General features: G+C 34.0%; 1 protein-coding gene across 1 annotated transcript in view; it reads left to right on the top strand.

Annotated features, from left to right (window-relative positions):
- Positions 1-17,727, top strand: part of LOC145268626 (neuronal acetylcholine receptor subunit alpha-9-I-like) — an 87,810-nt gene that overhangs the window by 40,702 nt on the left and 29,381 nt on the right. The window contains exons 2-4 of the mRNA XM_080124100.1: positions 3,036-3,132; positions 5,275-5,438; positions 15,086-15,195. Of these exons, the coding sequence (XP_079980226.1) occupies positions 3,066-3,132; positions 5,275-5,438; positions 15,086-15,195 (341 nt within the window). The 5' untranslated portion in view covers positions 3,036-3,065. The remainder of the gene's footprint in view (positions 1-3,035; positions 3,133-5,274; positions 5,439-15,085; positions 15,196-17,727) is intronic.

Here is a 17,727-nt window from a genome sequence, read left to right on the forward strand (position 1 = left end):
AGTAGGTTTTTATCATGAAATGCTAGGTGTTGTTTTATGGCGTTATTGTCTGCTAAATGATAGGTTAGCTGTCGGGAGAGTGTTGTTGTGGTGTGGCCTATGTATGCATTGTATAAGTTTTTAGAGTGGGTTCGGAGACATTCTTCGAAGTTCATACACTACATTAGTTTGGCTTAGTGTGTTGTTACTATTATTTAATATTATTTATATGTACATATATATATATATATATATATATATATATATATATATATATATATATATATATATATATATATATATATATATATACCGCGTCATATGTATATGTTATTCATTTGATAGCCCTCGTGGGGAGGCAAGTAAATAAGTCCTTTTCTATAAGCAATATCGCCTGAGGAGGTCTCTAGTTACTTGTAACTGGTTGACTGAAACATGCTCATGAATGTGTAGCGACACATTAATGCTTATGGAAAACAAATAAAAAGTATATCTTATTTGCCCTACTACTGTATTGAGCACTCTTGTATGAACCTCGTTAAAATTCATTGGTCGTTTTATTATTACTACTAACGATTACTACATTTTCCCATCGACTACTGTGCACACATTAAGCGTTATCCTCGAGTGGCCTCCGGGTCTTGATAAGTGGTGACCCGTTTGTGAAAAAAAAATTAATTATATATTCGTGATGGGACGATTCCAATATTTTTTCCAATTCCGATACAATTATCAATTCCGTACTAAATTCCCGATTCTGATACAGTTACCGATTCCGATTCTTCATAAAACTCTAAATATTTATCTATAAAGTTGTTATTTTTTTTTTTTTCCAAATTACCATTAAAAGCGCATGTTAAACTTGCATATAATATATAATATAAAATATAAAATACACTTGTGGGGGATGATCGCTGGATTTTAGTTTAAAATAAAAAAAAATATTTATTATTTTATCATTGCTACCAGCTTTAAAGAAAATAAAATGAAAAAGACAATTAAAAGAATCGTTTTTGGCATTCGGAAATAAGCAAAATTTTTTCTGATTCCGATACCGATTCCGTTAATCATCCCAACACTATTATATATATATATATATATATATATATATATATATATATATATATATATATATATATATATATATATATATATATATATATATATATATATGTAACTACTTAATTTACTCACATAAAATACGAAAGTATAGATTTATGCGTAAACTTTAAGTATTTACTTCAAAAGTGCTCAATACATAGGTAGAGCTAGTTAGTAATTTATAATATATATATATAAAATATATATGGTGGTTAAGCTACACAGAATATTCCGCGTTTCATCTACTCTAGCGCATAAGGAGTCCTAGAGTGGATGAAACGCAGAATATTCAGTGTAGCTTAATCGCCATATATATTTTATAAATTACTATATATATATATATATATATATATATATATATATATATTATAAATTTATATATATATATATATATATATATATATATATATATATATATATATATGATTTTCGAGCATTTATAAGCTGCATTCAACATCCAAATGAATGCTTTGACGATAATTACGGTTTTCAAAAAGCGAACAATTAGAATATATACCTGCCTTATTTAAAAAAAAAAAATGCAAGGTTTATTTATGGTGTCTTTTATAAAAAAAACAAACCACCTAATATTTTTGCTGATGAAACCTATATGTCAAAATTATTGTCCATGACTTAATGTCTATCGCAATAAAAACATCGTTTCTGGATAGTCCGGTGAAGGAAACTGAATGTTTGTTCTTCTGATCAGTTTTCTTAATTTAATTCTGAGACTTTCACGTGCATATCTAAGCTGACCTAATTATTAACGCTAACTTTCGCGCTTTTTGTCTGGGTCAGTTTGACCTTGCTTTTCAAATTTAAATTGTCAGCGTTTTTCGGGTTTTTTTTTTAAACCTTAATTTTTTTTATTCATCCAGCCTTGACAGACGTGTTTCAAATATTATCTCTAGTACTTTTCTTTCAATGATTTGGAATTCATTCTATTTGCGCTTTTTTCCAAGGAACTCTGCCTTTTGGATGATTTTGGACCATTTGGAATTTACCCAGTGGATTGAAATTTTAAATACGACCGTTTTGGATTTAACCATTTTTGGATTTTTACCCTTCACCGGACTATCCATTCATGTGAAATCTTTTTATTATTTTTCTTTTGCCTCCTGTTCCCCTTACCTCACCCTTTTTTTTAACTAAGTAAGATCTTTGACTTACTTGTAGTTTCATTAAATACTTTTATATGCAAAATCCGATCCTGCATTTTGCTAATTCCTGCCCTCTGATGAGAAGGAGAGTATTTCTTCGAAACTCCGCAGATTAAGGACTATCCACTTATCTTGTGCTTCCTTTTTTCAAATTAAATATGTTTTTAACTCTTTTTCAAGATGTCTTTTAACATATATTATTAATCATTTGTTCATATATATATATATATATATATATATATATATATATATATATATATGTGTGTGTGGAAATATATTTTCTTATAATATATACCAATCCTTATTTAAGAAGCTCAATGTAATTACAGAGCAATATAGAGAATAAATGACAAAAAGTTATATATATATATATATATAATATATTTCCACAGAAAGATATATATATATATATATATATATATATATATATATATATCTTTCTGTGGAAATATACTTTCTTATAATATATACCAATCCTTATTTAAGAAGCTCAATGTAATTACAGAGCAATATAGAGAATAAATGACAAAAAACTATATTCCAAAGTTCATGATGTTGACCAGCTTATAATATATTCCTTTAATTCAGTTGACTTATACAATTCTTGACAGTATCTGTTACACACACACATACACGCACGCACACACACACACGCACACACACACACACACACACACACACACACACACACACATATATATATATATATATATATATATATATATATATATATATATATATATATATATATTAGAATAAAAGGTTCATCTTTTTTTTGTTGTTGTTTTTCTTCAGTTCTGAATCGGACCAAGAAATTCTGACACGATGCGACCTGGCTGGTACCAATTACTCCTGGCAGTATTACTATTACGGTTCTCCAGATCCGAATATGGTGAGTCGAATTCTTGAATGCAATGTGAATTAAATTGCAAAAGAAAATCTAATAATTTGTTTTTCAATTAATAGATTGTGAAGCAGTATAAACAAGTCGAAATGTTCTCGTCTCCCTGTCGTTGTTTTTTGTTTTTGTTGTTGTTGTTGTTGTTGTTGTTGTTGTTGTTGTTGTTCCTCTTCTTCTTCTTCTTCTTCTTCTTCTTCTTCTTCTTCCATGAAAATGACTGACAGGCTTGCAATGTCTTTTCTGTGGGAAAGAGGGAGGAGCAAAGGAAATCACTTACCAAGTATCGAAGCCGATTTTGAACTCTGTCAAGGCTGCACGGTGTGCCCCGAGCAACTGCTGCCCAGATGCGGCAACAATACCGTATTTTAGGACATACCTGGCTCTTATACAGTAGCAGATTGCATCGAGAGTTACATACCTTCTAGAGCAGTAGAGTGATCCAACTATTTTTTCCAGCAACATTGGCAACAAATTTGATGTAATCTTCTATTTCAGGTCAAGAGTGAAGGTCAGTCCTAGAAGCTTATCGAAGCAGGGAGCTTTTTTGAGACGAGAGCCATTCATATCAATTGGGTTCAAATGGGGATCAGAGCGTTGGCAGTGAAACGATAGAAGCTTGGCTTCGGATGCGTTAAAATAAACCATCCACCTTTTTCCCTATTGTACCACGTTTTCAAAGTTAGAGGAGATAAACTCAGAGACATCTTAGTACTTTAGAATGTTATCATAGTTGATAGTGTCGTCTGCATATATGTTGACGAATGAACTCAGAATGTGATTTGGGAGATCATTAATGAAGATAATCAAGAGAGTTGGACCCAGGATGGATCCTTCAGGCACAGCAGTGTTGATACTTTGAGGTTCGGACTTCTGATCATCGATGAGTACTTTAATAAACCTTTAATAGATCTTGTGAAGTAAGCTTTTATGCCAAACCCTATCAAATGACTTTGATATGTTGAGAGCTATTGCTCAAAAGAGTAAGTCCCGGTGATAGAGTCACTGATCCTATGTGAAATTATAGTTAGTATGTCAAGGTTTTCCTAACTCCTCGTCTTTCTTGAAGAAGAAGAAGAAGAAGAAGAAGAAGAAGGAGAAGAATGACGAAGAGTTAGGAAAACCTTCTTCTTCTTCTTCTTCTTCTTCTTCTTCTATCTTCTTCTTCTATCTTATTTTCTCAATGACAAACGTACAACGGTCTTTTACCTGATTCTTTGCTTTTTGCTTTTTCTTCTATATATATATATATATACATATATATATATATATATATATATATATATATATATATATATATATATATATATATTTCTGAGGCGGTTAGTTAATAACATCCCCTCAAAGTAAAAATATAATTACACAAAAAGCGAACTAATTTTCCAATGCAAACATAAGACAAAATACTTATACAGTAGCTTTAAAATTACTTAGCCTTTATTAAATATCATAATATACCTCTTCGCCAATTTGCAATAACTCCTGTATACCACTTAAAATAAATAAGCGCGTTTTCTTTTTTTTTCTTCCTTTACAATTCTACAACCACATTTTTTTACACCCCAACCCCCGAGGTTCCTTACCACATCACCAACACACACCTGCGCACTCCATTACTTTGTTTTGACCTCCCCCCCATGGTCCTTACTACGCCATCTAAACACCCAGCCAACACCGGGCACCCCCGTTAGTTTATATAGAAAAGTGACCTTGTCCGTCTGTGTGAGGAACGAGCTCTACTACACTCCACTGTCAATTTTGGGATACAGTCTTAAAATATGATATTTAGGGAATTTAGACCTCTACTGTTTTATTTATATAGAGAAGTATCTTATGTCATGACCTTGAAAAACAATGAATACCCCTACACACACGCGCAGGCGCATTATGATGCTTTCTGTGCCATGTCGATTGGAAACAATGTTTCACCGAAATTGGCTTTATAAATGTTTTCTAATGTTTACCTCTTTTTTATTATCATTCATGCGATATAACGTTAGCAAGGTTCAGGCTGTGTCGTGTTTATGCCGCTAAAAAAGAAAGATAATCAATTTCTCTACGAGATTTCTACCGCGAGTAAATAGCTCACTATATAGATTAACTACTCTAAAATTGAGATTCACTCTATATTTACAGCTGAGCACTATTTGGTATCAATGCTGATGACTGATTACCACCAATCGGCACGACCCCTGACGAATGCGACGAAGACACTTCCGGTCAGTTTCCGGATGCAACTTTTGTCGTTGGACATAGACGAGATGAATCAGGCGGTGACGACCCTCAGTTGGGACACTGCGGTAAGTTGTGAACGAAATTTTCTCAAAATTTTAAATGAAAATAAACGGTGGGATGATAAAACAGTCGCCCTAGAAAAGACGACATGATTCCATTTCTGTTTGATGAAAAATGGTTTTCTTTTTTTGTTGTTGTTGCTGCAGACCATCTACTAATTAGTTGTGTGCAAATTCCAAGAGCAGTAGAAGCCTTCTATCATATGTTAAAGTGACACAATGTTCAACGAACGAGATCGGAAATGTGCCGATGTACATCTCATGCTCTCTATCGATCCAATTTATGACGACAGGACCATTGCCAGCACCCTCAAAATGCAAATCCAGATGGTTCAACGCTTAAGGGCACATCTCAATGAAGTTTCCGGCCACGGTTATGGTCTTTGGTGTGGTTTTAAGTGAAAGCCACATCATGCCACCTCACATCTTCGAAATAAGCTTGAAAGTCAACACCAAAGTGTACCTGAAGAGTTTGGTGATCCCCTGGTGCAATCAGGTGGCCGCTGGCAGCCCTGGTGTGGTAGCAGGACTTAGCGCCAGTCCACAAGTCCAATGAGACCCAGGCTTGGCTTTAGAAGGAGTGCTAAGAATTTGTACCCTTCTCTTGCTGGCACCCCTTCTACTTCCCCGACCTCATTCTACTCGGCCTTTTGGCTGAGATCAAAGTTTAGTATCTGTTCCGGCAGATGCTGCACTTAAGATAATTTGTACCAGTCAATGGAGGGGAAACCCTCTATACTGGGACAATTATTATTTTTGGTAACCAGAGTGCCCCCTTTTTGCCTACTTTTAGGGGAGCTGGTTTTTACCTCACATTAAAAACGGCCTTGTGCCTAATTTGCTCAGTGGGGGAGCAAATAAACACCATCTGTTCCGGCAGATACTGCAAGCTATGACGAGCTATGACTAGCAAAGACCAGATGTGGGGGCAACCCCACATGCCTGACCTTTAACCAGCTCTCATTTCCCACCTCTCGGGAGTTGGTCCCCTTTTTCCCTTCCCCCTCCCTTCACTCCTCACATTAAAAATTGGCCTTGTGCCTAATTTGCTCGGTGGGGGAGCAAATAAATACCATCTGTTCCGGCAGATGCTGCAAGCTATGACTAGCAAAGACCAGCTATGACAACCCTTCATACCAATTGTCATTATCCAACTCCCCGGGGAGTTGGTCCCCATTTCCCCTTCACTCCTCACATTAAAAATTGGCCTTGTGCCTAATTTGCTCGGTGGGGGAGCAAATAAATACCATCTGTTCCCAGATGCTGCACTTTGAGACCATTGCCCTTGTGGTAATTGGTTGTTGGTACATGTAGGGGCAACCCTATATATACCGGCCCCCCCTTCGTCTCCCCTCCCTTCCCCTTTCGTCCCCCTTCCCCTTCACCCCACATAAAAACCGACCTTGTGTCATATTTTGCTTACGTGGGGAAGCAAATAAATACCTACATCCCCGACCTGAATCTGCTTGACTACTTCGGTGTGTCATATGTTAAGGACAGCACCAACATGACCTCCCTTAACACCAAAGCCAGCTTGATTAAAGTTTCAAATGTTAACAATTTGTTATAACAGCAGTTAACTTCAGTTCTTTTTTTTTATCCCTATTCCACTACTAATGAAAAAAAAAAACAACGTACGTGATGAAATAATGGGGACTAATAAAGAGTACGAACAGAAATATCGAAAGGTAGAAGTAGTGGGTAGAATAAACAGCCTTAGGAAAACTAACGTTGATTGACTCACGTTTAGTATCATCTCTATATAAATAAAATGAACTCATTTTTTCGCGTCTGATTTTGACCTTAATAGGATTAAAAATCAAGATATTTCATGCAAATATAATATGCACAAATGGCAGAACAATATCTGAGGTGTGTTATAGGCTTATTATTTCTCAAATTCCTCGATAATCTTAGATTTCTATACTTTTTCTGCTGAGAAGTCACGGCCAAAATCGGTTAAGATCAATGGAAGTGGTAAAATATTTTCTCTCTAATAAATTCCTCCTCCCCCTGCCACCACTTAACACCGTTTGGGGATCGTTCACAAGGAACAGTTAAGAAGAGAACACCGGTTTGGCTTCGTAGTTCTTTCATGTGAAGTTATTTAAAATCACTAAACTAAGCTGCAGTGCTCTGTGGCGTAATGGTTAGCGTGCTGGACAATTCACATTATATTTTCACGTTCGCGCCGACCTACCGTAGTCGTTTTTTTTTTCTTTTTCCTAAACAACTGGAATGGACTTTTCTTGGTGGCCGAACTGTTAACGTTGCAGATGTTTTTGTTTTTTTTTCACACATTATTTTCCTACTTTTACTCATGACTCCGGGTTTGATCCTTCCTACTTCCCTACCATAACATTTTTTAAAACTCCTCCCCCCCCCGTCCCGGAAACAAACACTCGGGCAACGCCGGGTACCCCCGCTAGTAATAGATATAGAAGCACATACACATATAGCAAAATTCATTTTTTTTTTAAAATACAATGTATAATCATGTTTACACACCGGTTATTAAATCAAAGAAGTTAAGCAAGATAGAGCATGGTGAATGCAAGCTGAGTGGCCATTTAGAAATACCAGGTGCTGTATGTGAGAAGATGTTGAAATCTCATCACCAAAAAAAAATATATATATATATATATATATATATATACAGCTCTGAAAATGGTTTTAGGGCGAAAGGAGAGAAAGAATTTAAGTAGAAGCAAGAAAGAAAAAGTTCAAATCGTTATAGGTAGTTCAATTTGAGTCCTTGGGAAGGTGATTCGGGTAATATTACAGCAGTTCAATGCAAAAGGCTTCGAGATTAAACTACAGTCCAAAGTTCCAAAGTAAAATAATCATCAAAAATATTCAAATGTTGGTAATCCATCCGAAAACGCTTCGAAAATGAACCCCAATCTAGGTTTCCTGGTTTAAATAATACTCTAGGAGTATTTTCTATGGTGGTTTAAATAATATTCTAGGAGTATTTTCTATGCTGGTTTAAATAATATTCTAGGAGTATTTTCTATGCTGGTTTAAATAATATTCTAGGAGTATTTTCTATGGTGGTTTAAATAATATTCTAGGAGTATCTTATATGCTGGTTTAAATAATATTCTAGGAGTATTTTCTATGCTGATTTAAATAATATTCTAGGAGTATTTTCCATGCTGGTTTAAATAATATTCTAGGAGCATTTTCTATGCTGGTTTAAATAATATTCTAGGAGTATTTTCTATGCTGGTTTAAATAATACTCTAGGAGTATTTTCTATGCTGGTTTAAATAATATTCTAGGAGTATTTTCTATGCTGGTTTAAATAATACTCTAGGAGTATTTTCTATGCTGGTTTAAATAATATTCTAGGAGTATTTTCTATGCTGGTTTAAATAATATTCTAGGAGTATTTTCTATGCTGGTTTAAATAATACTCTAGGAGTATTTTCTATGGTGGTTTAAATAATATTCTAGGAGTATTTTCTATGCTGGTTATAATAATATTCTAGGAGTATTTTCTATGGTGGTTTAAATAATATTCTAGGAGTATTTTCTATGCTGGTTTAAATAATACTCTAGGAGTATTTTCTATGCTGGTTTAAATAATATTCTAGGAGTATTTTCTATGCTGGTTTAAATAATATTCTAGGAGTATTTTCTATGCTGGTTTAAATAATACTCTAGGAGTATTTTCTATGCTGGTTTAAATAATATTCTAGGAGTATTTTCTATGCTGGTTTAAATAATACTCTAGGAGTATTTTCTATGCTGGTTTAAATAATATTCTAGGAGTATTTTCTATGCTGGTTTAAATAATATTCTAGGAGTATTTTCTACGCTAGTTTAAATAATATTCTAGGAGTATTTTCTATGCTGGTTTAAATAATACTCTAGGAGTATTTTCTAATCTAGTTTAAATAATATTCTAGGAGTATTTTCTATGGTGGTTTAAATAATATTCTAGGAGTATTTTCTATGCTGGTTTAAATAATATTCTAGGAGTATTTTCTATGGTGGTTTAAATAATATTCTAGGAGTATTTTCTATGCTGGTTTAAATAATACTCTAGGAGTATTTTCTATGCTGGTTTAAATAATATTCTAGGAGTATTTTCTATGCTGGTTTAAATAATATTCTAGGAGTATTTTCTATGCTGGTTTAAATAATACTCTAGGAGTATTTTCTATGCTGGTTTAAATAATATTCTAGGAGTATTTTCTATGCTGGTTTAAATAATATTCTAGGAGTATTTTCTATGCTAGTTTAAATAATATTCTAGGAGTATTTTCTATGGTGGTTTAAATAATATTCTAGGAGTATTTTCTATGCTAGTTTAAATAATATTCTAGGAGTATTTTCTATGGTGGTTTAAATAATATTCTAGGAGTATTTTCTATGCTGGTTTAAATAATACTCTAGGAGTATTTTCTATGGTGGTTTAAATAATATTCTAGGAGTATTTTCTATGCTGGTTTAAATAATATTCTAGGAGTATTTTCTATGGTGGTTTAAATAATATTCTAGGAGTATTTTCTATGCTGGTTTAAATAATACTCTAGGTGTATTTTCTATGGCGGTTTAAATAATATTCTAGGAGTATTTTCTATGCTGGTTTAAATAATATTCTAGGAGTATTTTCTATGCTGGTTTTAATAATACTCTAGGAGTATTTTCTATGCTGGTTTAAATAATATTCTAGGAGTATTTTCTATGCTGGTTTAAATAATATTCTAGGAGTATTTTCTATGCTGGTTTAAATAATATTCTAGGAGTATTTTCTATGCTGGTTTAAATAATATTCTAGGAGTATTTTCTACGCCGACAGTCGATCTGAATGTTGCATATCTGCAGACATATCGAAAGAGTTTTTAAAGCTGCACCAAGGTCTGAGTGTTCAAGATGCAGTTCTCCGCATAATTCCTAGTCTATTGCCTTCTCAGCTGGTGGTACCTATATATTCTTTTTGAATTAGTTTCCTGTTATTACATGGTTTATCGTTCATTGTTTTGGATAGGTTTTCCCCTCATGTCTGTTATGAGTACGTGGTATCGTAAGCAAATATAACCCTAACTCTAACCCTAACCTCAGAATCTGTAAATTGCTCGTTCATTGTCTTGGATACGTTTTCCCCTGATATCTGTTATAAGAGCGTGGTATCGTAAGCAAATATAATCCTAACCCTAACCTTAACCTCAGAATCTGTAAATTGCCCACGCTGAATCTGGACATTTTCATTTTACTATTAAAGTCAGTTTATTACTTATCTACAGTGTTCATTCTCTTCCACAAATCTAAATTTCTCTACCAATCGTATCATTCATATCTCCTGTCTCCTGATTGCAGAAATTCCCCTCTGGGCCAAATTACCGTAGGTTTGCATTAACAGATACCACATACTAATTTATTATGGCTAAACCATTACCCATCATCTTATGTAACTTTTGAACGCCATTACATTCACATTTATTTGGTATATTAAAATCCTACATCACTTCCTACGAGCACCATCATCACGATCGCCAAATTGTTTAGACGAAGTAGTTCGTATTTTCCCCTCTAAATCAAAAGTACTCTCACCACTACCAATCGAGACCGGGTAATTATATACCCAGTATACCTATCTTACCCTGACACCATTATTAAGTGAAACGCAGACTCATACACATACAACTACCCTTACACTTCCCTATTCGAAAATAATGATTTCTCCCCACTAAGATTTCCGGCTACATTCATTGGCTGAGACCATAAAATTCTATTATGCTGGAATACCAACATTCTTCCAAAAAATGAACACTTCAATCCTAAAACAATATGGCCGCTCACTCTACACAGTAGAACTAATCTCTTACTAAGGAATTTTATTTGCTTTTTATATGACTGTTTTTTTTTATACCAGTGTGTGTGTGGGGGTTTATATTATATGCATAAATAATGGTTTAATTTATATAAACTACAACGAACAAATTTTTTTAATTTACTTTTTTACATTACATTTTGTTTTTTAAATACGCCTGTATTTTCTTTTATACCCGTGTCTGTGATTGTGTGTGTGCTTTTTTTTTTGCTTGTATGTGTGTGTGCGACAATCCTTTTTTATACCCATGTGTGTGTTTGTGTGTTTTTCTTTGCTTATGTGTGTGTGTGTGAGGGGGGGGGAAGTTTGCTTTACAAACATAAATAACAGTTACTGTTTTTCGAAACTACTAAAAGAATTTATATAAACTGCAACGAAAAACTAATCCAGGTCTCGATTAAACTGTACAAGTACCGTGGATTTTAATAGATTCCATTTTTTTTTTTAAATTCTACATAGGTTTCACTGGAAAAATTTGAGTAACACCTAGGGATCAGAAGTGATCTCAGAAACAAAAGTCGACGAAATCACATGACTTCCAGAGAGAGAGAGGGGGGGAGAGGGAGAGAGGGAGAAAGAGAGAGAGAGAGAAAAGAATTTTATCTCTTCCTGGCAACATTTCAAGCAGACATGTAAGAGGGATCAATCCCAATGGATAAATGCCTTTCTTGTTAAAATGAATATTTTATTCTGGTTTGTCAGTTTTTATTTGTGGATCGTTGCAGCATGTTGATAGAAAGGATAAAATGTTTTTTTTTAATTTAATTCCTTCCAGAAAATACTTTGTTTGGGCCAGAATTACACATATTACATAGATTGAAATAATTTGATGATTACTTTCAGTTATATTTTAGAATCTTTTTTAAATTAGGGGAATTTGGGTTTTATTTTGATGGTCTTTTTTGTTTTTTATTCTTTGTCTTTTATTTTTGGTGTTTGCGTGTAAGTGTTTTTAATACCACAGTGTTTTTTATACCCGCGTGTTTGTGTGTGTTTGTGTGTGTGTTTCTTTGTTTTTGTGTGTGTTTCTTTGTGTGTGTTTGTGTGTGTTTGTGTGTGTGTGTGTGTGTTTCTTTGTTTGTGTGTGTGTTTCTTTGTTTGTGTGTGTTTGTGTGTGTTTCTTTGTTTGTGTGTTTACGTATGTGGGCACAAGTGTGTGTGTGTGTGTGAGTGTGTGTGTGTGTGTGTGTGAGGAGTTTTAATTTTTGATTTAAATACGACAGTGTTTTTTTATACCCGTGTGTGTGTATGTGCTTCTTTGGTCGTGTGTGTGTTTGCATGTGTGCGCGAGTATGTGCCCAACCATGTGTGCATGCATGTGCGTGTGGGTGGGTGTGGGTTTGTGTGTGTGAGTTTGTGTGTGGGGGTGTGCACGACTATGTGTGTGCACGCGCATCTGTTTGTGTGCGTGCGTCTGTATGTGATTATTTTTCCTTCAAGTCTATACAACTCGAGAGTCTATTTTGGAGGTTTTGCTAAAATAAAACTCGATTACCTATAATTTGAATGGTTATTCATTGACAAAAATCAATAATAACAATAAAAAGAATAATTACTTAATGGCAGAGGACAGACATGGATACAAGGTTTGTTTTAGATGTGGGGACAATACAGTTCTCTCACAGGGGGCACACTAGATTGGGAAAAAAGCTTTTTTATAGATGGGATGGAGCAGGCTTCTACCGGGAAACGCCAGTTACTGGGCCCTCCTAGTCATTAATATTTTTCCCCTTGTGCTCGATGGATTCCCATGCCAATTGCCCAAATAGTTTTTTTGTTGTTGTTGTTGTTAAAATTTTCTTTCCGAAATTCATTAACTAAACTAGTTAGCATAACCTCTTGTCTAATCTTACAAATTATTTGTCTCTTAATTGTTTAGCCCCATATAACAAGAATATTGGAGACAACACTAGTTAATCTAAGCTTTTGTTTAATCTATGGACCCTTTTTGGCTCCTAACTACTCAGCCCTCTTTTGGCGAGATTATACGAGACAATTACAGTTAACACCTGATCCAAAGGGCCACAGGCGTTACTAGTGCCCCCGACTCATGCTGATATCACCATTTTACGCAATAATGATTGCATTTTCTCCTTTTTTGCTCTATTCCAGCACTACCTTGCGGTTGTGAGCACTCTTTTTATTCACTTTTGAACTGTCTACAGATAAATTCTTCATAATCTACACCCTTCTGAATTGCAAGGATTGCAAGTATCTTAAATGTTTAATAGACACTTAGCTTTCTACCACAGCGGCAATGCAGCCACTGTGTCTTTTTACTCATAAAATTTTAGGATCAATGGATAATATCCTGTTAACAGCAAGTGTCTTACTTGATTGCCAAGCAATTTCGCCTGCCATTAATTTAAAGATGCCTTTAAATATACCAAGTAACAAAATACTGAAAAATAAAAGCATTAGTTACGGGTCAAAAATTTACAAATAAATAATAACACTTATTTCTAAGTCACTTAGCATAGCTCGTGTTAAGAATTGGATATGTTCTTTTTTTAAACTTTAGTATTCTCAGTCGAGTGTTTAACTTTGATGACTTTCTTCAAGGATGGCAGTTGGTCAGCAGGACTTGACTTATGTCAATGACATCATATTGTTGGGGATGAAGTGGAGACTAAGCTTCTCTCTTCTTTCATCTCCCCAGATGATTGGTGACTACTATTTTTTAAAAGCTATTTACTTCGTTAACTGAGCATATGTCCTTTATAATATCATATACTCAAGTCATAATACTAACATAATTTTAACATTAAACACCCTTTAGCAACTAAAAACAGGACCGACAAAACAAGACAAAAATCGAAAGTGAAGCAGAAAAGGGAAAAGAACAAAACCCGAACGATATTATTCACAGTGTACTGCAATTTTTTTCTTTCATACTTATATTTCCTTGATTAATTAATGGGCCATATAAAAATGTATGTACATTGTGTTTGTGTAACGGACTGTTGTCCTCACTAAATGTCTATTCTAACGGCCCTGGTCTGAGGGGAGACCCGTTTCGTCCATCCGTTTTTCTCAGCATTTTGAACTTAACTCAACACTATGTTTGTGCAAACCGGAACACGTGACACTTGACAGGTCACGTACGTCCCCGTTCGGATACTTTCCTGTGTAAACTGACCAGTCGCAGAGTTTGACAAAGTTTGATAACCTGTAAAAACATGATGATTCAAATCTCTGTTGTCCACCTATCGCTATCTGTCTATCTAGCTAGCTAGCTAGCTAGCTAGCTAGATAGATAGATAGCTAGATAGCTAGATAGCTAGCTAGATAGATAGACAAAGCTATATATATATATACATATATATATATATATATATATATATATATATATAGAGAGAGAGAGAGAGAGAGACAGAGAGAGAGACAGAGAGAGAAAGAGATAACAGACAAATAAATCTTTCTTCTTTTTCTTCTTTTTTCATTTTGAACCCTTTTTTGTGAAAAGGCCTAGTCATTACAAATAATCTTCTGTAACGCAACACACGTTTACACATGTGTTAGCATGTAGACCCAACACTTTGTAGACTCTATCGCAAGGAACATAAGAAACGAGGAAGAAAGAACACATTTATTTGAGCAAAAATTTGGTTTACGAATATTCTCAATTATTATATTAAAATACAATATTGAAATGAAACAAAAAAAAATCGTGGAACGTAATTTGGTGAACAAAAAATCAGTTTACGAATATTCTCATTTATTATATTTAAAGGCAATGGCACAACTAAGTTAATATGCATGATCGCCGTATCGTCCATTTTTTTTATATTCATCTTTTGTTTGCTTAAAGGAATGGGTTGACCATTATTTGACCTGGGCGCCACATGACTTCTCCAACATTCTCAAAACATACATAAAAGGGAAATTTATATGGACACCGGATGTAGCACTCTTCAATGTGTGAGTATTGTGAAGTTTTATTTTTAAACAAAGTAAATATTATATTATGGCCCGGGCAACGTCGGATGTCCCGGGTCGAGAGGTGAGTGACCAACATTTGAACTGGTGACAATGTTGTAACGGAAGGATGTTTTGAAATAGGACTGGAATTTAATGTAGAAATAATTAAGCCATAAATATGTAAAACAATAAAATGCTTAGAAGGATGCTTGATAAAATAATATTGGAATGTTTGGTTTTAATAAACAAACATTACGTGACAAAAGTTTGGTTACGTGGTTACGTGGATGCATAACGTAACGGGTTTATAGACGTTGCAGATTTCCGTTAAACAAAATCAAAAATGGTTCAATTGTGTTCCCTAATTTGCCGATGTTTTTTTGTTTTTTTTTTTTACATGGAAGTCATCACTTATCAAGGCCCAGAGGCCACTCGGGGATAAGGGTTTTTATGTGTACAATAATCAATGGGATAGTATCGCAGTAATCGTTAGTATTTGAGATTTGATAAAGTGTCTTACTTAAGGGGGCGGTTCATCAAGAATTTGTTTATGTTGGACTTGAAGACATCCAAGTTGTAGTAAGGTGGGAAACAGGCAAACGGCAGAGAGTTCCACAGGCATGCACTTCTAAGAAAGAAGCTTTGTTCATGGAATCTACGTTTTGGTTTTGGCACAGCTAAAGAGAAGGGAAAGTTACTGACATTGGTTTCAGCTAGACAGGTGTTTTTCGTGAAAGATTGGCGAGGGGGGACCAGAGATTGGAGCTCAGACGAGCACTTGCCATGGAAGTAACGATAAAACAAAGACAGGCTCGCAACGTCTCTCCTGTGGGAGAGAGGTTGCAGGGAAGAGAAAAGGGCATCCCACACTAAGCCACGAAGTCTATTTTGTACTCTGTCAAGGAAGGATAAGCTAATTTTAGCAGTTCATGCCTAGATATTGGTACACCATAGGATTGTATTCGTCGCTTTTGTTGAAGGTATGTCTTCCTTTTGTCTGGCAAGAGACAAAGATGTTTATTCCGGCCCTTATTTGTCGTTATGTATGAACATATACCAGATAAGTTGTTTTGTGACATTTTGAAAACTAGGTTATCACACGTAAATATGTGTATGAAGAACAAACGTGTATTCAATAAGACACTCGTTACATACAAGTGTATATATGGACAGAATATATACACAACCACGCGGGAATACAATGTATCCCTGTTTCAAAATACCTCTATATATTATATATCCCCATTTTGATACCCAGCTATTCAACATCTAGTATGAAATAACTCATATCTGACAGTATAAAGTATATCTAAAAAAAGGAAATAACTCATATCTGACAGTATAAAGTATATATAAAAAAAAGGAAATAACTCATATCTGACAGTATAAAGTATATCTAAAAAAAGGAAATAACTCATATCTGACAGTATAAAGTATATCTAAAAAAAGGAAATAACTCATATCTGACAGTATAAAGTATATCTAAAAAAAGGAAATAACTCATATCTGACAGTATAAAGTATATCTAAAAAAAGGAAATAACTCATATCTGACAGTATAAAGTATATCTAAAAAAAGGAAATAACTCATATCTGACAGTATAAAGTATATCTAAAAAAAGGAAATAACTCATATCTGACAGTATAAAGTATATCTAAAAAAAGGAAATAACTCATATCTGACAGTATAAAGTATATCTAAAAAAAGGAAATAACTCATATCTGACTGTATAAAGTATATCTAAAAAAAGGAAATAACTCATATCTGACAGTATAAAGTATATCTAAAAAAAGGAAATAACTCATATCTGACAGTATAAAGTATATCTAAAAAAAGGAAATAACTCATATCTGACAGTATAAAGTATATCTAAAAAAAGGAAATAACTCATATCTGACAGTATAAAGTATATCTAAAAAAAGGAAATAACTCATATCTGACAGTATAAAGTATATCTAAAAAAAGGAAATAACTCATATCTGACAGTATAAAGTATATCTAAAAAAAGGAAATAACTCATATCTGACAGTATAAAGTATATCTAAAAAAAGGAAATAACTCATATCTGACAGTATAAAGTATATCTAAAAAAACCTAGTCATGTAATACTTGCTGTATATCTACAAAACTATCATTAGCAAAGGCATTTATACCATCTTGGTCAACTGTGATATTCTCTGAGCGCACTTGGAACAAACTTCGCTCAAATCTTCAGTTCCTTGCAAACAAATGCAATGTTGTTTACTTGTGAAAATAATTAAATCGGATCAGTACCGCTGAAGACTGAAATACTGATAGTTGAGAAACGTAAACCCGAGGTGAGGTCACGTAACATGGACAGATTAAAATAAACTAAACTGGTTGCTGAATGCAGCAATCAATCCCATAGTAGTAGATGTTCTTTTAAATGCTGTTTGTCTATTACAGGATTAAATTGATGTAGTAGTCGACATGATCTTCAAAATCGAGGTGAAGTCACAAAACGTCGGCTCATTGTAATAAACCTAACTGATAAGTTGATGAGGGAGTCTG

This window comes from Euprymna scolopes, chromosome 44, assembly GCF_053919585.1.
Source record: "Euprymna scolopes isolate OS-2025 chromosome 44, ASM5391958v1, whole genome shotgun sequence".
Taxonomy (NCBI): Eukaryota; Metazoa; Mollusca; class Cephalopoda; order Sepiida; family Sepiolidae; genus Euprymna; species Euprymna scolopes.